This window comes from Mus musculus, chromosome 9 (assembly GCF_000001635.26).
Source record: "Mus musculus strain C57BL/6J chromosome 9, GRCm38.p6 C57BL/6J".
Taxonomy (NCBI): Eukaryota; Metazoa; Chordata; class Mammalia; order Rodentia; family Muridae; genus Mus; species Mus musculus.
The window spans coordinates 62,417,104-62,439,659 of NC_000075.6; the positions used below are offsets into that span (position 1 = coordinate 62,417,104).

A 22,556-nucleotide genomic window follows, 5' to 3' on the forward strand; every position below is an offset into this window, starting at 1 on the left:
ATTAAAGCTCTGTGGAGGGCTGGGTCAGCACTGGCACAGAGACCAGCATACAAGACTACAAGTAAAAGTTATCATAGCCTAAGTGTTTTGTTTTGTTTGTTTTGTTTTGTTTTTTTAAGACAGTGTCTCATGTAGCTCAGGCTGGCCTTGAACTCACTACATAGTCAAAGATATCCTCAAACTTCTGGACCTCATGCCTCCACCTCCTATGTGCTGAGACTGCCATGGCTGATTTATGCAGTGACAGGGACGGAACTCAGGGTTTCCAGCATTCTAAGCCAGCCCTCTGCTGAGCTACAACCGCAGCACAGCACAGGAAGACTCTAAGGACACATAAATAGCCAATGGGAAGGTGACTACTCAACAAACACAGTTTGGAACATGGGCTCCTACTGACTGTAGGTAATTTACCATTATAAGCTGTTCTGCTGGGGTAGAAGCAGGCGGGGCAGAGGAGAAGGCACATGCACATGTGCACACCTTTCCTTGCTCCCCTGGGCCCAGGCAGGGCGGTCTCAGCCAGGTGACAGCCCGGGGTTCCCTGACATCTGATGAGCAGAAGCGTACACGGACCAGACTCTGAGTGAATTCAGAATTCCTGAAAACTTAGGGTTTGAGAATTAATCTAAAAGCAGAAACTCCAGGCCTTCAGGCCTCACAGGAGCCCCGAGCTGCTTCCCTTTTTCTTGGCGAGATTGTCTGTATCACTTATGTCAGGCAATGCACAGCTTTGGGGACTTTTTTATCCCCTGGGCAGCTGGTACCACGGAAATCTCAGGTGTTTGACCAGGAAGGGGCCCTGGGAATTGTTCTTACCCCTTATTGTACAGGTTGGGAAAATGATAACCCGTGCAGATGAGTGACAGGCAGGATTTCCCACACTGAGGCCACAGTGGGATTTAAACCCTCACCTGGCCCAGCGTTCTGTGTGCAGTTCCCCTACAGTCTCCTGATGCTCCCCACTTAAGTTGTGCTAGCTCCTCTGGCTCCCCTCAGTTACCTGTGGCATCCATCTCCTTGGTAGACTGACAGCCCTCTTCTCAGACAGGCCTGCCTTGGTGAGAGAGTACTGGTGTCCACCATTTCTGGTCTCAAGAGAGAACCCAGCTTCCTTCCTAAGCAGGCTCCCCTCAGTTCCTCTGTCCCCAGACCCAGAAGACCCTTATCTTTCGGCTTCCCCACGACACTGGCTCAGTGATCTCGGCCATACCAGCCCAGTAACAGAACCTAGGGAGTCAAATGCATGGACCAGTACCTTGCAGCCTGTACCGGTCCAGTGTAAGACACTAGTCTTCCCAGACCCCAGCACAGGATTAGATACAAAACAAACATGGTCTTTATATAGCCCAGGCTGGTCTTGAATTCCCTATTTAACCAAGGTTAACTTTGAACTTCTGATCTTCCTGTCCCCACTTCCCAAGTGCTAGGATTACAAAGTTGTGCTGCCACATCTGGTTTATGTAGTGCCTGTGATCAGATTCTGGGCTTCACACATTCTAGGTAAGCATCCTACCAACTGATCTACATCCTTGGTGTGCCTTGCCCTCTTTTGAAACAGGGTCTTTCTTACTGTGTATCTCAGGCTGGACTGGAACCCTTGATAACCTTCCTGCTTTAGCCTCTAAGAGTGGAATTATAGGTATGAACCACTATATTTGTCCATAGCAAATACCTTTTGAATAGCTGTAAGAGGTAGTTTATTTAAAAAAAAAAAAAAGGAAATATGGAGAGGTTGCTCAGTGGTTAGAGCACTGGCTGCCCTTGCAGAGGACCCATGTTCAGTTCCCAGCACCCACATAGTGTCTCACATCCATCTGTAACTCCAGCTCCAGGGAACCCGACGCCACCTTCTGGCCACTGTTGGTACTGCACACGTTATCAATTTTTTTGAAGTAAAAAATTTTAATATTTATATGTGTGTCCATGTATACAAGTGCCCAAGAGTGCCATGTCAAACGCGTGGAGGTCAGAGGATAATTGGAGTCTGTTTTCTCCTTCTACAACCCAGGCTGTCAGGTTTGGTGGTGGGTCCCTTTCCCCAGAACAGTAGTTCTGAATTACACTGAATAATATGCAGGGCATTTTTGTCTGTCAAAACTAGGAGGAGGTTGCCATGACACCTGGAGTGTTAAGGCAGGCAGGGACACTGACAAGTGTACAGTGTACAGGACAGCCCCCGCAGCAAAGCACTGTCGTCCCCGGGGTTGTCAACAGTGTCAGATGAACAGAATGTGGCAGGATAGCTGTACAGAGGTAGCTGTCATTTCAGAAAGACAGAGGAGCCGAATGTGCCGCTGGCCACAGAGACAACGAGGTGACCAACGTAGGATCTCCCTGCGGCTAAATGACATGGCCACGATAGCCTGAAAACATGGCTTGATACATGGCTTGATAACCTGAAAACATTTTATTTCAATTCTAACCTTGGGAGGCAGCATAAATAATCACAGAAGACCACAAAGGTCAATGGAGAGAAAGAAAATTCCAGAAGTGTGGAGGGGAGATGAGAGCTGACAGTCTAGCTGTGGTGGTGGGGAGGAGAACTCGCTTTAGCACGCTGGGAGTGGGGAACGTCGGTGGTTGGAGAGGAGAGGCCCCAGGGCTGGGGAAATCTCACCTCAGCTCGCCTGGAGGGCATCTGCAGTTGGGAAGTTTTGCAGGGTGGGCAGGCAAGAAGTGTCCTATGTATAGCAGATCCCAGCCGGTGACCGAGGTCCCCACATCTCCTCTACCCAAAGGGCGGTGACTGTCCTGACACCAGTGCTTTTGAGCTCCATGTGTTAGGTGGAGAATGGAGAGAGGGAGGGGAGAGGGGCTAAAGCAAGCGTGTAGAGGACCAAAGAGATGCCGCATCCCAGAGCTGCGTGCAGAGGGCCATTTCCTGGTTACCTTCACTGTAAAGTAGGGCAGATGCACGAGTCGGTGAGATCTATGTGTCAAAAACCTGGGTAAACTTTAAAGTGCTATGTGGGTGGAGTGGCTGTGGTCATCCTGTGTGTGTAAGGCTGAAAGTGGCTGAGATAGCAGGGTTGGGAGTGGGAAGGGAGCGGGGTGGAGGGAGACACAGGCAGAGCGTCCCTGGAAGCCATCTTGCTCTGCCTGCCCAAGGGCCAAACTCTATTCTTTCTCTCTGCCTCAGCTTCCAGGAAGAGGCCTCACTGTCAGATGGAGCCCCCCCCCCCCCCCCAGCAGAGAGTGAGAGCAAGGAGCGCAGGCCAGGAGGGTCCAGGGCACTGAGTGTGAGAGCCTCAGCCTGCGTGTTGGCACTACTGGTGTTGGGCAGACAGTGGAAGTGGCTTCCAGGTCTCTTTCTGGGGAAGCCCACAAGGGGATTGGCATCTCAATACAGTGGGAAGGGCCCTGGCCGAAAGCTCTGGATACCAAGGGTACTTGGTCTGCTGCTGACCCTCTGAGTGACCCCTCGGTTCTGTCATTTGACAGGTAGGGACACTAATCCTTACTCTGCCTGCTTCACGAATTAAATGGAAAAGTGGTGTAAAAGAGCTTTGAAGAGAACCACAGGGTAGGTAGGCAAAGGGTCATTATGGCCATGGAGCACATCCTCTTCATTCCCTGAAGACAAAGGGGTGGGAGGGAGTTCAGAAAGAAAAGGGCGGGCTGCCAGGCGCTCAACCATTGGGTGAGATGACTTGAGCTTGCTCGGCAGCAGGAGCAGAAGGAGGCAGAAGGTGGGCAGAGCGCTCTCCCCACAATCCAGCCCTCTCTGTGTTTCAGAAGGAATGCTGGGGTCAGAGCGACTGGTTCCTGTGTAGATAGGTCCTGGCAGCCCCTCTGCAGGGGACACATTCAAGATCTAAACCAGGCTGTAATCCCACTCATCCTGTCCCTCTGAGGAGACTTGCCGGGAGCCAAGGGGGAAAGCCTGGCTCTTGGGGCTGCAAGGAGAAGCCGCAGCCAGTCAGGGGTGGGCTTTCCAGGAGAGGCTGGGGGACCGATGTTAGCATGAAGTCAGGAGGTCAAAGGTCAGCTTCCAGTTCTTGAGGTGGTAGGTAGGGTCTACCAACTGGTCCCCAGCTCCAGTCCAGGCCCTGTCTCTGGGCTCTACAGATAAGAGGCAGTTTAGGGACCAGTAAAAACAACGGAGAGATCGGCTTGGAAAACAGCCCGAGGCGGGGCTTACTCAGCCCAAGGCGGGGCTAACACAGCCCGAGGCGGGGCTAGCAGTTCTTGGGGTTGTTGCGCAGGTTTTTCAGTTCGAGCTGGAGCTGACGGAGCCGGATGTCCTTCTGTGCCAGCTCCTCCTTCAGCCTTCGAATCTCATCCTGCTGCCTAAAGAACATCCTGAGGAGCTGGGGTACAGCAAGGGGTACGGGGAGAGAGTAGGTGAGGAGGACTTTGGAGGACCAAGGTTTTCAGACGCCTCATCCCACCCCACCCAGACCTGCCATGCCCGCTCACCTGCCCCAGGCTTCTTCCCACCCTGAGACAGCCAGCCCGGTGCTCTCTGCAGTTATCCTTCGGGGCTCCTACTTACCCCTGATGGGAGAACAGTAAAGCATGGGAGCCACGCAGGCCTGTCGGAGGGAGGCTGCTTCTCAGCATCTCAAGCTGGCCCCTTTATGGGTCTGAACTAAAGCCTTTGTTTGTTTGAGATAGGGGTTCACTCTAGCTCATTCAGGTCTGAGGCTGGCTTTGAACTCCTGATCCTCCTGCCTCCACTTCCCTTCTGCCCCCCCCCCTCAATCCTTTTCTTCTTTCTTGTAGCTCAGGTTGGCCACATTCCAACTTTCTATGTAGCAGAGAATGGCTCAAACTCCGGGTGTTCCTGCTTCTGCCTCTTAAAAAAAAAACTAAGACTTTTCTTTTAAAGATAAGGTCTCATATAGCCCATACTGGCCTCAAACTTACTAAGTAGCTGAGCATGGCCTTGAACTCAGGATCTTCCTGTCTCTTCCTCCCAGGCGCTAGGGTTATCTGTGTTGTTGTTGCTCTGTTTTAGAGGATCGAACCCAGAGCCAGTCCCTCTTCTCTTCTTGAGGCAATTGAGGGTACAGAATGACACTTGGCCTTATGTGTGCGTCTGTGCGCAGTGGTTTGGGTAAAGAGTTGGTACCCTGGCAGACCTTCGTACAGTCGACTCTCTGGGTCTACTAGATTCTGATTGCTTCTGTGAAATATACTAACAGATGCCCACAAAACACTGACTGGGAAAGTAGGCTACCAGCAGGGGCCCTGCACTTGAGCAAGCCACATTCTTGCTTGGTCTGTGCTTCAGTTCCTGCCTCCAGGTTCCTGCCTTCCCTCAGTGATGGACTGGGATGTGGAAGTGTAAGTCAGATAAACTCATTCCTCTCCAACTTATTTTAGCCATAGCAACTTACCACAGCACTAGAAAGCAAGCTGGGATATCCACAGTCACTGTGTTAGGAGGTCTTGGCATGATTACATTTGATTATGGATGTGCTTTTATAATTTAATTAAGTATAACATACACCAATGAGGACAGAGCATTGCCATTTCTATAAAAATGTTAAGTAGAGAGTAGTCTTGCTAAAGGCGATGCTTAAACAACCAAGTATAGGTGATGTAACCATGGAGACTGGTTATAGTGGCTTTCCAACCATACGCACCTGTCAAATGTCCCAGGCCTGGAGCTGGGATGCAGCTCACCTGGTAGCATATTGTCTAGCATGCGAAAAGTATTGGGTTTGCTACCCAGCACTATATAAAATAGACGTGGTGTCACACGCCTGTAATCTCAGCAACCAAGAAAAGAAGTTCAAGATCACCCTTGGATAAATAGTGAGTTTGAGGCCAGCCAGGGCTAGAGGAAAGCCTGTCACAACACTAAACAACACATACACACACAGCTTAATCTGGCCTAGAACTCACTATGTAGCCCATGCTATCTCATACTCATGGCAATCCTCCTGCCTCAGCTTCCCGATGCTGATCTTTCTGGCGCCCGCCATCATGCCCTGCTTCTGAGCTGTCTGTCTCCTTGCCTGTAGATGGCCGTTTCCCTTTCTTGTCCTGCTTGCTTATCAGTTACTTCCTGGCTTTCAGAATGTCGTAACTATGGGTAAAGCTGAGGCCTCGGCGTCTGAGTTATTTATTCCCAAGGTGGGAGAGGCACGGCTTAGCCACAGGAGGATGGCGGGCTCTGTCTCTCCTGCACAGAGAACTCGGAATGCTTTCCCCAGGTCACTGGTTCCAATCCATATAGGCATCTGGGTAGCTGGATGTCACTCCACTTCATCCCCTCCGGCCCTCCTGCTTCACCCTCAGGGCTGAGACAGGGATCCAGCCCTCACGATTGCTCACTCGGGCAATCTCGGCAACCCATATTTCTGCCTTCAAAAGGCAGGGTTCTTTCTTTCTTTCGTTTCTTTTCTTTTGTTAAAAAATTGTTTTTAAAACTGGAAATGTTAAATATAAACAAAAATAAGAAAAATGGTCCCAGGAGCTCCCTAGCGTCTGCCACCCAGCTTTGCTCCAGTTCCAAGTCTTCTACCACTGCCCTCTGCCTGGGTTATTTTGAGAAGAACCCTGTTTATCACAAGATTTCATCCTTTCTAGAACTATGAACATCCACCTTTCTTTCTTTCTTCCTTTCTTTCTTTCTTTCTTTCTTTCTTTCTTTCTTTCTTTCTTTCTTTCTTTCTTTCTTTCTTTCTTTCTTTCTTTTTCTTTCCTTTTCTTTTTCTTTTTTTTTTCTTTCTTTTTTTTCCTTTATTTTTTTGTTTTGTTTTGGTTTTTTTTTTTTTTCGAGACAGGGTTTCTCTGTGTACCCCTGGCTGTCCTGGAACTCACTCTGTAGACCAGGCTGTCCTCGAACTCAGACATCCGCCTGCCTCTGCCTCCCGAGTGCTGGGATTAAAGGCGTGCGCCACCACGCCCAGCTATGAACATCTTTCTATAGTGGCACATAACCCTCTCTCTCCTATCCCAGATCTCTAGCTCAGTATGGATTCTACTTCAGAGGCGCTAGGATTACAGGTGTCTACCATATATGCCCAGTTGATGTGGTACTGGGTATCGAACCCCGGTCCTTTGGCATACCAGGCAAGCATTCTATTAGCTGAGCCACACCCCCAGCCCGCATAGACACATGTCATGCCTGTGATCAAGCTGCCTGCCAGATGCTCTTTTAAGGATGATCCCTGAGGTGAAGTGCAGTGATCTTTACTGATGATGGTGATAGTCTACGTTTGTGGACCAACAGCCTGATCTAAGATGGTGCTTGCCATTCTCCCCACTGAACTGAGCTGAACCTAGCAGCTTGTGCCAAACACGCAGGGCATGGCAGCATTGGTGATGTATCATCCTAGATCACCTTACAGAACCTCTTTGGCTTCCATCTTGGAGTCCTCTCTTGCTGCGCAGGAAGTTGGCTGACATGGCGGAAGCTAGCATTTACTGAAGTCCACGTGGCTGGGACGGTGAGGACTGAGGTCCTCTGCCGGATAGCAGCCATGAGAATCAATATCCAAGCAGGTCCTCCCTTAGCTAGGACCCCGGGCTGTGACTGCGGCCCCAGCTGACATAGCTGCAGCTCATAAGCGACTTGAACCACAGGCACCCAGAGATGGCTGAAAGCTGATCAGCCTTGGCAAAGTATTTTGCTTTGAGTATGGAATGCCCCCCCCATGTGTTTGAACACGTTGTTTCCAACTGGGGGTGCTATCTGGGAAGGTTGGGGAACCTTTAGGAGGTGATGCCTCCCTAGGTGAGATTATAAGTTTTATAGCCCCGCCCTACTTCTGTTCGCTCTCTGTTTCCTGATTGTGGAGGTAATGGGACCAGATGCCTCTTTCCTGGTGCTGCCGTGATTTCCCTGCCATAGTGGACTGTATCTCCCCCGACTGTAGGCTCCCCCCAAACTCTCCCTGCTTCCTCCTTCAGGTATTTTAGTCACAACAATGAGAAAGGTAACTAATCCTTGGAGCTGTAAATAGGCTGTGGGTAATGTGTTACACAGCAACAGAGGGCTAATGCAGCCAGCCTTTCTGAGCACTTAGCGTGAGCCATGAAGACTGCTGGGTACTGTGCCCCGTCTCTCTAGCATATCACAACAGCTGGACAAGTCAGGACACTCAGTGGAAATGGCAGAGCCCGAATTCATACACAGATGGACTTATACAACCAGTTGGGCTTCCAGCTGCATCAGGCCACGGGTCTGACACACAGTAGGCATCCTATAACTACCAGTTGAGCTGAGCTGTGTTGGCATGTGGGCCTGGGGTGGGGGTGGGGGTGGAGTGACAGCCTGAAAGCAGCTAACTTCAGAGGCCATGGACAGCTCTAGCTGTGTCAGCATGAGCTCTTACTCCTCGTGGTACAAAGAGGCCGCTTGTAAACAGCCAGTCTCTTCCTCTGAGGCAGGAAACGTGACAGACCAGCAAGCAGGAAGTCAAGGCCGGCTGTGATGAGGAGGCCAGGAAGATGGACCCGCTTGGTGATTTACAATGTCCACAACACATGAGGATAATATTCCATCTCTGTCAGTGAATTTGAGGTTTGGAGGGAGACAGATCTCTCTGACATCCCAGCTTCCAAGTTCATTCCAAGTCAGAGGCAAAGGGAACCAACTACATGTTACTTACAGAATGTGTCACTGATAGAAAAATGTCCCAGGATAGAGCTGCCTTCCAAGCCTGAAGCTCACAGTGGCAACATAAAGGCCTGACTCTTCCTGAGGTGTGGGGGACACTCTGCAGCCTTACCTCATTCTCTGTCCTGGGTGGGACATTTTCTAATAAATCTATGCCGTTGACGACAACGCTCTTCTTTTCTCTGATGGGGGCCTTAAATACCACTTTTGAAGACTTCTTATAGCCTTCCTTCAGAGACATCAGCACGGGATCTGGGGAGGCAATGGAGACACTGTCATCTAACAGGCTGGGCTATAGAGTGACATATCACTGTCCCAAGCTTGCTGGCTGTGTGGGAGGAAGGGCACACGTGGACAAGGGATCATGCGGAGGAAGCTAGCTGAGCTGGAGAGTAGCTCTTCTGTGGCTCCTGCGTGCCTGCCCACGCGCCCACCCGCCCGCCCGCCCGCCCGCAGAGGTACCTCGGTTGATGCCTCCCAGCCATTCATCAGGGGTCAGCGCTGGCTCTGTGCCTGGTGTCATGGGATAAATGTCCTCCTGGTAGGAATCTGACTGCACGGGGGAGGAAGAAGGGAAAGGATATCTGGGAACCGCTGGGAAAGCCGGGACCATCTAGCTAGGCGCACCCCTACCATTCCACCTCAAAGTCTTTGTCCTCCCCGGGCCTCCCTTCGAGAACTGACCCCTTTCATGCAAACCAACCATCCCTACCTGAGAGTGTCCTCCGCCCCCTACTTCAGGTGGAGCCTGAATATTCTAGTCCCGACACCTCCTTTATCTGGGTTCATCTGGGCTTCTGGTTAGTAAGATTGAACATGGGGCCCTTTGCAGCCCAACCCAGTCCCACTCACCCTCCGGGGTACAATCATGGAGATGGGTTCAATCAGGCCCTTGAGGGTCACCAGCTTGTAGAAGCGGAAGACCTCGCAGGCAGACACATCCAACCCATGCTTGGGCATGACACCTAGAGAGACACGGGGCTTTATGGGGACCTCTCTGTCCCTGCTCACGGTCTGACATTCTCAGGCTGGCTGCAGTTTGGGTGCAAAGACCCACCCAGAGGACAGAGGGTGGTCATGATGTCTTGAGTCGGCCTCTGACTGATGATAGTCACTATTTGCCAGGGGAGGGGGCAGGCAAGGTTAAGGTCATGTATCCCAGGCTGGCCTCAAACTCAAGACACAAACTTAACAAGGCTGCAGGGCCTAGCACCTTCTGGAATGAACTGTCTTCCCTCTGCTTCTTTGTCTCAGTCTGCAGAGAACAGAGAGGAGGGCAAAGCCACTCTCCACTCCAGAGGTTTCAACACGGTCCAAGAGACAGCTTGCTGTTGATCTTCTAGAAGCAGCAGTACCTACATGTGTTGTCTGCACTTCACTAGCCAGACTGTCCCGAGCAGCTTCGCCTCCTGAGTAGGCAGAGCTTGCACAGTGCTAGGAGCTCAGCTTGGACTTCTATAAATGGGATTTGAACGGGGACTCTGCCCCTTTTCCACACAGGAGTTCTTGGGTGAGTCACTAACTCTGAACTTTTGCTTCGTTAGGCAGAAGTGGCCCCGCCCCGTGTGAGGTCATGGAAGAGCAAAGCACGTAGATGATTGGCACCTTCCTGTGCCAAGTACAGACAGACCATGTGTCTTTCCTGTAGTGTAAATCTGAGTGAGGGCTCTAGGTCTTTCCAACTGGGATGGAAGCTGCTCTTCCAAAAAGATTTCTACAATACGCTCCCTTCCACCCATCTCTCCTCCCTCCCTCCCTCTCTCTCTCTCCCTCTTTATTGAGACAGGGTCTCTCTGCATAGCCCCTGGTCTACCCTCAAATTCACAAGTCTTCTGTTCCAAGTCTCTCTGGGTGCTGGGGTCCAAGGAAAATGGTGGAGCTCTTGCTTGCCCTGCTAGACCTGGCCAGTTCTCCAGCTGAGGCTATAGACCTGGCTTCAGAGCCACTGAACCTCCTCCCACCATGTGAACCCCACTGTGGAGTGAGTCTCTGCATCTACAGCTGAGGAGGAAGCCAGAGCCCATACCCTGCAGGCTGCTGCTGACAGAGATAGCCAAGCTGGTGCCATGAGTGACAGGCTGGGTACAGAGGAGCTGGCCTGCCGAAGGTGGCACGTGTGGGTCCCATTCCCATCTGCCTGCTGACTGTGGCTTGGGAGTCTGACTATTGTGTAAAGGGGATCCTGTGTATGCACAAGACAATAAACACCATCTCCTGCTCTGCACAGAGCAGCCTGCATCAGCTTCCAGGTCCTTACCTAGGCCTTTCTGTGGGGCTGGGGAGCGGAACTCCATGAGGTAGCTCAGGTAGGGCTTCTCCGTGCTGATCTCATAGTACCGGATGTTTCCATCCCCCTGAGGGTAGCAGAGAAGCAACGAGAGTAGAGGGCAGGGTCCAGCAGACCTAGGCCCAAGGCACTGTAGGAGAGAGCTAACCCTGTGCCTTGGTAGCTCTACTAGGGGCAGGGGTGGATATGGGATGGTATATACGTGATATGTGTGTATGTGTGATCACAGTGAGTGTCTGTATGGTACATGGGATTTGTGTGCTGTGTGTGCTGTGTGAGTGTGTGTGTGGCACGTGTGCACTGTAGCATGTTTATATAGTGTGTCTATGCTGTGACGTGTGTATGCATATATGGTATATATGGTATGTATGTATGGTATATGTAGGTGTAGTGCATTGTTTGTGTGCATTGTAGTATATATTATCATCTGTATAATGTGTATGTAATGTGGTGTGTATGTATAGCCTGTGTGACACATATGTATGGTGTGGTATGTGGCAGCATACATGGGTAGTGTCATGTGTGATATGTGTGCAGTGTACTATGTATGTATGGTCTCTGTGGTGCATATGTATGGTGCAGTCAGTATGTGTGGTATGTATGTGGTATGTACATTATATGTGCAATGTAGTGTTTGGTGTGATGTGTGTGGTGGGTTGGTTTTGTCATGTCCATACAGCCTTTCTGCCAAGGCCACATTGGAAGATCTCTTGATAGGTGTTTCATCTTCTGCCATTGGTCACATGTCAGGCTTAGATCTTTATCCTTCCAGTCCAACTTGTCCCGAAAGGAGTTCTCAGTCACTGACATTTCAGAAGAACGACAGAGGTGTAGCTAGAAATGGTGAGAGCTAGGGGCTGGGCTGGCTCATGGGAAGCCACAATGATTAGGTTAGTTTTCTTAGGGATAAGGCCAGAGAGACATTCTAATGGGGACTGGAATCTCCTGCTAATTAACAGTCCCTACCCCACACACACCCCTACCTTTCCAGCCAGGTAGAGCATGTGGGTATCAGCATCATAGAATGGGAACAGGAGGCCTGAGAGTCCATCAATTTCTTCTTCGATCATTGGCATGGACAGATCCTCCTGTAGGGAGGAGGTTGGTGTTGGTCAGGCTGCATCTAAGAAGAGAGTGTGGCTCCTTCCCAAACCCCAGCACAGCCACCAGAGTTGCAGACCCCTCCAGCAGAAACCTCAGGAGCTCAGATATAGGCTGGCTGCCCCTCCCTGCCCTCCGGCTGGCATCCCAGTGGCTGACCTGGTCCCAGAGGGCGATCTGTCTTGTGTTCCACCTGGAGACCCCTGTCGTGAGGAGCCGCTTCATGTTGCCCAGGAACACTACCCGATTCACTCTGTGGTTTTTGCAGTTTGCCTCCTGGAGGGGACAAAGACCATAGGTGAGCCAGGACCCTCAGAATGTGGCTCTGTAGAGAGTTGAATGGAGTGGTGGTTCTCCAAGACCCATGTCCTAGTTAGAGGGTGCTATGACTGCCCCCTGACTTAGATGAAAAAGATCCTTGCATATGTAATTTGGCTATGAATCCTGAGATGGAGAGACAGCTATGATTTTCACAGGTAGGATCTAAATACCATCACCAGGGTCTTTGTAAGAGAGGGGTGAGGCCATACAGTACATAGGGAGAGACATCACAACCTTGGAGGCAGGGACAGGGACTAGAGTGGGACAGCCACAAGCCAGCATGCCAGCAGTCCCCAGAAGTGAGAAGAAGCAAGAACAAGTCTGGAATTTGGTAAGTTTAGGCAGGAGGATTACAAGTTGCAGGACAGCATAGGCTACATAGAGCTCAACAGTGAGACCCTGTTTCAAGAAAACAAAACAAGGATTGGAGAGATGGCTCCATTGATAATATGCTCAGTGTGCAAGCAGGAGTCCTGAGTTCAATCTTTGCAAAACCATATTAAAAAAAATAAAAAATAAAGGCTCAGCAAAGGCACTTGCCTCAGAGCCTGAAGCCCTGAGTCAGATTCCAGGAACCTATATGGTAGAAGAGAATTAATGCCTTTGAGTTGTCACCTGATCCTCATGTGTGAACTCCTTCTCCAACACATGCAAAATTAATAAATGTAGAATATTTTCAAAAACTAAAAAGCTACGTGGTGGCCTTTGCAATTCCAGCCCTGGGGGATGGAAACAAGCAGTTCCCTAGGCTTGCTGGCTAGTCAGCGAGAGACCCTGCCTCAAAAAGACAATGTGCAGAGCAACTGAAGAAGACACCTGCCCTCGTCCTCTGACATTCATGTGCACGTATACATGTCAGTGCATACGTGTGCACCCGTGTACACACACACAAACAAGAACTGAGTCTCCCCTAAAATCTCCACAGGGAGAGCAGCCTACAGACGCAGCCACTTGGGACACCTGGATTCCTCTATCGGAAGAAGAACAAGCTCCTCTTCTTAAAGCTACATAGCTTGAGGCTATTTGTTACAGTAGCTGCAGAATGCTGGGATACTAACACAGTTGTCTTCCAGCGCAGAGCCCTGGGATTCAGGAAGCAAGGGCCTTGCATTATCCAGCCCAGCGGAAACAGGGAAGGGCCCGGTGATCCTTCACTAACTCCTCAGGGGTCTGTGTTGAGTACTGTCACAGTGGCGTTTCTTTTAACCTATGAAACATGTCCTGGGAAGACCCCCCCACCCCCACCCCATTTTCCTGCCTCAGTCTTCAAGTGCTGGGATTCCAGGCACGTGCTACCCCCCACGGTTCACACAGAGCTGGGGATCAAGCCCAGGGCTCTGTGCATGGTGGGCAAGCTCCCTATCAATGGCTTCCTCTTAACTAAGTAGGCCTCTGTCCCCTGTCCTGCCCATCCGTATTTTCCATCCTCTAGAGCCTTATGGTTGCCGTGTAGTAACTGTGGGTTACTCCCAAATAGCTCAGTCCCTTCTGTCTGAGTCTCAGGGAGGAACCCCCCACCAACCTCCCCATGTAGCGCCATCTGTGGACTGGAATCATGTGCCGTTTGCCACAGGCACATCCTGTGCAGGTGACTGGGCAGTGAGTCCAAGGTCCTCTCCCTCTGTACCCATGATGGGACCTGGTTAACCCCAGGGACTCAGGGACTGAAGGTCCATTGCAGCAGGCAGAAGAATCAGTCCCCTTTAGGGGAGATGTCACTGTGGCAGGAAGAGTCCTCTGGTCCCTTACTGCCCACAACAAATCAGAGTTCCTATAGGCTGAGGCCTATGGCCCTGAGCCGATAGGCTGGTCCGAAGGTGTGATGGGTGAGATGCAGGAACAGGGCCCCAGCACAGCCCCATTCCTCCACAGACTCCAGCACCTCCTCCCCCTCAACAAAACAAATGGCTCCACCTGTAGAACACGGCCGGATCGGGGTTCAATCACACGCAGCTTCTTGTCCTTGCATGTGGTGGTGAGCAGGCTGCCGTCTGTATTGAAGGACATGCAGAGGATCACGTCGGTGTGGCAGTCAATCATTTTCACTGGCTCGCCTATGTCCAGGTTCCAGATGAGGACCTGTGAAGGTAGATGTGCAGTGGATAAAGTCACTGGCTGCTGTGGTCCTGGGTGCCTGTCCTTCATCCACACCAACAGCCCCGGGAGGAGCTGTCTGCATTGCCAAGGGTTCCGTACAGAAAGGCAGATGCATCTCAACTACACACTGGGTCCGTCACCTAGACAGGAGCTAAAATCACCTAGAAGACAATGGTCTGGAAGGATCTGTGAGGGAGTGTCTAGACTAGGTTAACTGAGGTGGGAAGACCCACCCTAAATGTGGGCAGCACCTCTCCACGGACGGCAGATGCAGTGTGACCAGCTGCCGCATGAGCCTGCTATCTTGGCAGACTACCTTCCACCTATGAGCCGAGATGACCCTTCCTTAAGCTGTTTCTTGTTGGGTATTTGGTCACAACAGCAGGAAAAGTAACCAGCACACGCATTGAGAGTCTCCCACAGGCCCCAGTCTTGAGTTGGTTTCTTCAAGAAATAAGGAGAGACATCACCCCCTGACTGGTTCCAGGTGGCTGACACGATAGGGTTTGGGGCTGCAATTTCCCCTGCAGCCCTGCATCTCAGGTTGCTCATTTTTCCTATTAGGAAGGCATGATAGTCTCTTGGTTAGGAAGTTACCAGACAAAGGTTATGGGCGTTGTGGTCTTCTAGTCCACTAAACTCCAGAGAGAACAGGAAAGATGCCTTAAGCCCCCAAGACTCCCAGGAAAAATTTGTGCCCCGGAGATAGGTAGAGAATGAATAAGTGACTGAATGACTGACTGACCAAATGGGCCTATGTCAGTCAATGTGCTTAGACTATCCCCTGCTCTCCCCCTTCCCCCTGCATCCCCCACTGAGCCAGCTCTAGCCAGACTGCCCACTCCTGGACCATCCCCCTCCCCCCACCGCACCTTGTAGTCATAGCCAGCGCTGAAGAGAATGTTGTTGGTCGTGGGGTGCCACTCAACCAGCCCCACACGGCGGCTGTGTCCGTGGAGCTCCAGGAGCGCCTCGGTCATGTTCCGCTTCAGCCCACCGTCAGGGATCTCCCAGATCCGCACCTGCAGAGGGAGAGCCTTGGCTTTAGTTGGACAGACAGGGGCAGGGGTGCCACAGACCTGGGGGAGGAGCTAGTGCTAGACAGCATGTAACCGCAGACAATGAACATTGTTTCCAGGTTTTTGTTCTGTTTTGTTGATTTTGCTCTTTTGTTTTTGAAGAGGATCAAATGTAGCTCGAGATGACCTGAACCGTCTGACCTTGCCTCCACCTCTGGAGTGTTTAGATCACAGGAATGTGCCACCTTGACCTATTTTATAGGATGCTGGGGACTGAACTCAGGGTTTCACACATGCCAGGCAAGCACTCTATCAGCTGAGCCTCTCCCTACTTCCCCAGCATGCTATTCCCCTGCCAGGCTCAGACAGTCACAGCAGCTTTTAGCAAGCACCAAATTAAAAATCTGCCTTCGTTTCCCACCAGCAACCTGCTAAGGAAATCTGCTTCTCCTCCTTCTGCCCCAGCTCCTCTGTGTCCTTCATGGTGGGTCTCCTACTCTGTCCTGACCCTGGATGGACATCTGGGCAGAGGGAAGCTGTGGTTTAGGCTAAGAGATAACGGGCTCGAGGGCAGAGCATCAGGCTCGAGGTCAGGCTTGAGGGGCGAGCCTAAGCAGAGCCTGGATGGTGGAGCTGCTGTTTGCAGTCCTGTGTGAGCCAAGAAGCAGAAAAGGATGGTCTGTGGAGAGAAAGATGGGCCAAAAATGGTCCAGGTGGGGAGCTCCAGAGAGAGGCACTGAGCCCCAGACAGACCATGGTCTCTGATGCTCATCCCACTGGGCTTCAGTGGCTCCATGCAGGCATTCATCTCAACTGTTGCCATGTCATCTACAAGGCGGTGTGTATATGTGTCATGGGGGAGGTTGTCCCTGCTCTTGCCCTGCCTGGCCTACTGGGATTCAGCGTGAGATAGCGGTGATAACAGCTTATCAGCTATGAGGGGCTGTATATAGCTACAGAATTATGATGAAAAGTGGGATGCCCCCAGGTCCCGTGTGTGTGTGTGTGTGTGTGTGTGTGTGTGTGTGTACACAAGTGTGTGCACTTGAGTGCAGTGCTCAAGGAGGCCGGAATATGGCACTAGATCACCTGGAGCTAGACTTACAGCAGTTGACGTGGGTGCTAGGAACCAAACTTGGATCCTCTAGAAGAGAAGTAAGCACACGTAACTAACCACTGAGCCATTTCCCAAGGCCCTTGTATGACACTCTGTGATCTGCCATGGCGGTGTGAATGAGAATGTCCCCTGTAGGCTCTGTATTTGAACACTTTGTCCCTAGTTGGTAGTGTGCTGTTTGGGGGAAATTCAGGAGGTGAATTGAAGGAAGGTAATTACTGAAGGAAGTAAGCCATTGGAGGTGGGCTTTGAGTAGTTCATTTTCTCTCTCTCTCTCTCTCTCTCTCTCTCTCTCTCTCTCTCTCTCTCTCTCTCTCTTTCTCTCTCTCTCTCTCCCCCCCCTTTTTTTTGAGACAGAGTTTCACTGTGTAGCCCTGGCTGCCCTGGAACTTGCTCTGTAGAGCAGGCTGGCCTCAAACCCAGAGATCTGCCTGCCTCTGCCTACCAAATGCTGGGATTAAAGGTGTGCACCACCCCCACCCAGCTAGGGCTTCCAGTTGACGCCCTGCTTCATGCTTAAGGTCATGCTTATGCTAAAGGTCATAAACCCTCAGCTCCCGCCGCTGCTGCTGCTGCCGCCATGCATCCCTGCCATGATGAACTCTGTAACCATCATGAATCCTCTGTAACCAAATAAACTCTTCTATATAAGTTGCCTTGGTAGTGCTTTCTCATAGTTAGTCAAAAGAAGTAACTATGTCACTAATATACCTAGGAAGGCATGGGATATTCCTTATGACATCATCTAGACAGAAAACAATTGGCTAACAAGAGTGGAACAATTTAATATGTGATGTCAATTCATCACGCTCACCATTTGGCTAGACCATCAATGCACAAAGATCATCTGAAGGCAAGCAAGGCTGAAGTTGGGGTGCTTGAAGAGAACTCCTTTGCCAAGTTTCCTGACCAATCAGGTGCACCTCCCCCGGATTATGGAAGCAAGGGCCTCCCCACAAAAGCCCCCATAACTTGTCTATCAACTCGATAAGAAGGAAGTTTTTCCATGGAGAACTTGAAACCACCATTCTCCATTTCAGGGAATCAGCCCACTTGAGAACAAATTTCCTCACTGGAAGTCCCTTGGTAGCTCTCGCCTACCACCCACCACTACCTGCTAGTGTGCAAGAGTGACAGGAAGAGGGACCTGGCATGACCTTCTGCCACCTAACAGTGCTGTGGAGTGAGGACTAGTTTAGAAACAGTGGGAACAGTGGAGTGTGGTGATGACCAGGAAGACACACATTCCTTTCACCTCCAATTGAGAAGACTAATGCTTAGATTAGACATGTGTACAACACACACACACACACACACACACACACACACACACACACACACACACACACACACACACTTTCTTCTTTTGTTCCAAAAAGCTGCTGTTATGCATGTTTCATAGCTTGTTTATTTTCATGTGATGGCAAGTTGTATCTTTACATCTTGCTATGTACAGACATGCCATGTATATGTGCATACATGTATAAGAATATATATGATACATGTATAAACATATAAGAAATAAATTATATACATTTATATGTGTTTGTGTATATAATGTGAATGCATATGCATACATGTTCGTGTGTGTGTATGTGTGTGTGTGTGTGTGTGTGTGTGTGTGTGTGTGTGTGTGCATGTGCATTGAGGACAAACCTCACTCACCAGCTGAGTGACACTGGATGAGCCATTAACCTCTCTGAGGTTCTGACTCTTGGTGTAGAAAGTAAAGGGGTCTATGGGTCTTGCAGAGGCTTGTGGCTTAAATCCAGCTGGGTCCAAAGTCATGTGAACTGAGTTGTTAGAGTGGCAGCTGTCTTGTGCCACAGGAACACAAGGGAAGTGGGACCCCAGGTCCAGCCTCTGGGAAACAGGGGGTGGGGGGAGACAGACAGAGAGTGACAGACAAAGAGAGACAGAGAGGTGTATACAGCTGGACAGTGGTGATTGCTAAATGTAAGATCCTAGCACCTAAACAGGGTTTGGGGAACCAGGGAGAATCAATACCCCAAAGAGAGGTGTCTCTTATTTGATACCTGGAAGTTCCTCTCCTGGGCCCAGCTTTCTCATCTGCACATTAGTTCCAGACATCTCTGACATTGCTGAGAGGGAAGAAATCACGAGGCCTGACACAGCAAGAAGTTGGCACCAGAGACAAAAAAAAAAAAAAAAAAAAAAAAAAAGCTCTGGGCTCTGGAGAGTAGCTGCAGTTCACAGTGGGCTTAAAACACCCAGAAGGAAACTCCTGTCTCTTAGAATGCATGGAATTTGCTAGAAACAAAGTGTATCTGGGATGTGGGAGGAACACAGTGGTTCTGCCCAGGGAGTGTGCTGGGAGCTTACTGCAATAACACAGGAAACCTGAGACTGTGCCAAACAGGATTTGGGGAAGGAAGGGGTGGAGAGAAGCGTGGAGGGTTCTCCTCCAGCAAGCCAGCTGTGCCAGAGTCCCCTTCCAGCCCGGAGCCAGGGTCTTGTCACACTCAGTCACGTTTAATCAATTAGATAAGTGGGGGTGGAGGGGGGCGGGGGGCGGGGCGTGTCTTGGCTTCCAGGAGCTCAGTCTCCTGAGAGACAGCGGACATGCGGACATGCGCAGACAAGTGAGGGCAAAGTTGGCGCATTAAGGAGGAGATAGAGCCTCCAAAACAGAGTGTGCGTGAGTGGGGACAGGTCAGCTAGACAACAAGGATTGACCTTGAGCTTGTGCAAGCTCCCTGCAAACCCAGGCTCTGACCTGAGTCACTGTGAATCTGTGGCCAAGGATTTTAGATTTTTCTGAACATGTTTTCTCAGCTGAGGGGTGACTCTACCGGTGCCACACAATTGCCTCGACGACTAAAGAAAATGAAATCAATTGCCTCGACGACTAAAGAAAATAAAATCTGTATCCTCCCAGGAAGATGACTGTTGGCTAGTTGTATGTCAGCTTGACACAGCTAGAGTCATTTTGAAAGAGAGAATCACAGTTGAGAAGATGCCTCCATCAGACTGACCCATGGTGCATTTTCTTGATGGATGCTTGATCAATGTTGGGAGAACATAGCCCACTGTAGGTGGTGCCATCCCTGGGCTGATGGTCCTGGGTTCTATAAGAAAGCAGGCTGAGCAAGCCATGAAGAGCAAACCAGTAAGCAGCATTCCTCTATGGCCTCTGCATCCGCGCCTGCCTCCAGGTTCCCGACCTGTTTGAGTTCCTGTCCTGACAGCCTTGGATGGTGGACTGTGATATGGAAATGTAATAGAAATAAATCCTTTCTTCCCCAAGTTTCTTTTGGTAATGGTGTTTCATCACAGCAATAGAAACCCCAACTAAGACAATGACCATGGATCTGCAATACCTACTTGAGTAATGCTTATATAACATTAAGGATTACAGACAACTTTTCAATAGGTCAAACTTTAGATGTGACTCTTTTTTTCCTTTTGAAGAATAATTATATTGGGGTTGGGGAGAGCCTAAGGGGAAGGGAGGGAGGGGAAACTATAGTCAGGGTATAATATATGAGAGAATAAAATTATATTTTAGTTATATATGTATGTATACATGTATGTATGTATTATTGTATCTGTGTGTATGTATGTGTCTGTGCATATTGATGTTTATAGAGGCCAGAAGAAGGTACTGGATCCCCTGGAGCTGGGGTTACAGATGATTGTGAGCCACCTGACATGGAATCAGGGATATGAGAGCAGCAAGCAGTCTCAGCCACTGAACCTCTCCCTGGCCCCTCCTTTCTTTCTTTCATTATAATTTTTTTGACCCAACTGCCCTTGAACTCACTATGTACCTAAGGATGACCTTGAACTGTTTCCCTTTTCCTCCTCAAATGTCAAGATTAGGCATAGTGTGCTCTGCTCTGCTCACTTCTTAATTTTATTATCAAAGCTAAGACATGATGCCCACCTACACCTGCAGGGTCAGGGTCATGGGTAGCTCTGACTCTGGCTTCTGCATCTTTGGTCCCTGTAACATCTAGGTCTTCAGGAAAGCAACGCACATAGCCATGGCCTCCCGTGACGACAGCGCCTCTTCTGGCTCTCTCCGGAAAGGCTGCCTGAAGCTGTTTCACAGTTAACTTTGACTTTTTAGAAGTAGGAGCCCACAATAAAATAACAAAACTATACACAAGTTCATGAACCGGGAATGAGGTGGTTCGTTGTCACTATCAAGTCTCCTGGGCCACCTGTCACTATGTGCTGAGCTTTTATTTTTAATATTGATTTTATTTTGTGTGTGTGGGTACGTGTGTATATGTATGTGTATAGTTTTTATGCGGGTTCTAGGGATTTGTATTCAGGTACTCATGCGCACACAGTAAGAGTTGCTACCCAGAGAGCCATCTCCTCCATCCCAGAGGGCCAGCCATTATTTATTTATTTATTTATTTATTTATTTATTTATTTATTTATTTATTTATTTAAGGTCTCGTGTAGTTCAAGCCGGCCTCCAACTCCATATGCAGCCAAGGATGGCCTTTGATATCTGATCCTGATACTCCTACGTCCCAAGTGCTGGCATTACAGGTGTGGGCCACCATGCTGGGCCTTGTGCTGTTCTTTATAGGAAAAGCAGCACAGGCGTCCTGTTGACGTCAGAGTCAAAATGTACTGGTAGCTACTGAGCCATCTGTCTATAGCAATTTCCTGTGGGCTTGCCAGCTACTCTGTCCAGTCGTAATGGAAATGCCAGTCTGCACTCACCCTTTTCGGGATGCAGAGATGACTTACCAATAGCCAGCTCCATAGTGCAGGCCATTCTCCCTGTGTCCCCAACAGGGCAATGCTGCCTGGCACAGAATGGGCACCCAGGCTGTATTTCCTTCCTTTCCTACCCCCCTCTTCCCTCCCTCTCTTTCTCCCTTCTTCCTTTTCTTCCTCCCTTTCTTCCTTGTAATAGGAATTGAGCCCAGGGGCTTGAGTCTGCCAGGCAAGCACTCTACCACTGAGATCCCCAGGAGGGGTGTTATCTTTGGGTTGCAGAGAGCAGATGCTGGTGGTGGAGCTTAAAGAGAAAATAAAAGAAAGATGCTGAGCTTGGCCCACCAGGGAGAGGGACCTCCCTCCTGCCACCTTTCTTCTCCTGGGAATCCACTCTCCTTTTCTTGAACACTGTGTCTGTCTGTCTATTGTGTGATGCTCTATCATCTTCCTCTGAGTAGGGCCACCCAGGGAAGGGCCGGGAGCTTGAGCCTCATAAAGAAAGCTATACTGCCCTTCCCTGCGCCTGCCAGCCAGCCAACCAGCTGCCCTCCCTTGCTGCTGCAGAAGCTATAAAAAGCACAGCACTTCAACAATAGGTGACATCACCCAGCAGGCTGGCGGAAAGAACTGGATTCTGCCAGATGCCAGGCAGAGTTATGGTCCCTTTCCTCCCCCCAGGATGAGGCCTCTAGGGAAAGAGCTTGGGCAGGCTCCCTGGATCCTGCAGGGATGTAGGGGATAGACTACAAAAGACTCTCTTGCCTTGGAGGAAGGGAATTGATCCCAAGGGACATAGCATCTTGACAGTGCTAAAGACTTCCCTGGGGCGAGATGGGGAGGAGCTGCTGGTGAAAGACCCCACCATAAGGCTTAGCAAGCTAGCTGCAGTAACGCCATTTTGCAAGGCATGAAAAAGTACCAGAGCTGAGTTCTCAAAAGTTACAAGGAAGTTCAGTTAAAGATTAACAGTTAAAAATCAAGGCTGAATAATACTAGGACAAGGGCCAAGAACCGATGGTACCCACCTGGGCCCCGGCTCAAGGCCAAGAACCGATGGTACCCACCTGGGCCCCGGCTCAGGGCCAAGAACAGATGGTACCCAGATAAGGCGGAACCAGCAACAGTTTCTGAAAAAGTCCCACCTCAGTTTCAGGTTCCCCAAATGACCAGGAAATACCCCAAGCCTTGATTTGAACTAACCACTCAGCTCGCTTCTCGCTTCTGTACCCGCGCTTTTTGCTCCCCAGCCCTATAAAAAGGGTAAAAACCCCACACTCGGCGCGCCAGTCCTCCGATAGACTGAGTCGCCCGGGTACCCGTGTTCCCAATAAAGCC

The 22,556-nt window shown here is 50.2% G+C and overlaps 1 protein-coding gene across 7 annotated transcripts in view; it reads right to left on the reverse strand.

The window, feature by feature from the left end:
* Positions 1-2,386: 2,386 nt before the first annotated feature.
* Coro2b (coronin, actin binding protein, 2B) overlaps positions 2,387-22,556 on the reverse strand; it is a 117,555-nt gene continuing 97,385 nt past the window's right edge. For 6 of the 7 annotated variants that reach the window (NM_175484.3, XM_006511100.3, XM_006511099.4 and 3 more), the window contains exons 4-12: positions 15,254-15,403; positions 14,199-14,363; positions 12,123-12,239; positions 11,846-11,950; positions 10,833-10,929; positions 9,428-9,540; positions 9,038-9,128; positions 8,688-8,827; positions 2,389-4,310 (exon numbers count right to left, since the gene is read on the reverse strand). In NM_175484.3, the coding sequence (NP_780693.2) occupies positions 4,179-4,310; positions 8,688-8,827; positions 9,038-9,128; positions 9,428-9,540; positions 10,833-10,929; positions 11,846-11,950; positions 12,123-12,239; positions 14,199-14,363; positions 15,254-15,403 (1,110 nt within the window). In that variant the 3' untranslated portion in view covers positions 2,389-4,178. Of the gene's footprint in view, positions 4,311-8,687; positions 8,828-9,037; positions 9,129-9,427; positions 9,541-10,832; positions 10,930-11,845; positions 11,951-12,122; positions 12,240-14,198; positions 14,364-15,253; positions 15,404-22,556 lie in introns of all 7 variants that reach the window. The other variant, XM_006511094.4, reaches the window with a different exon arrangement.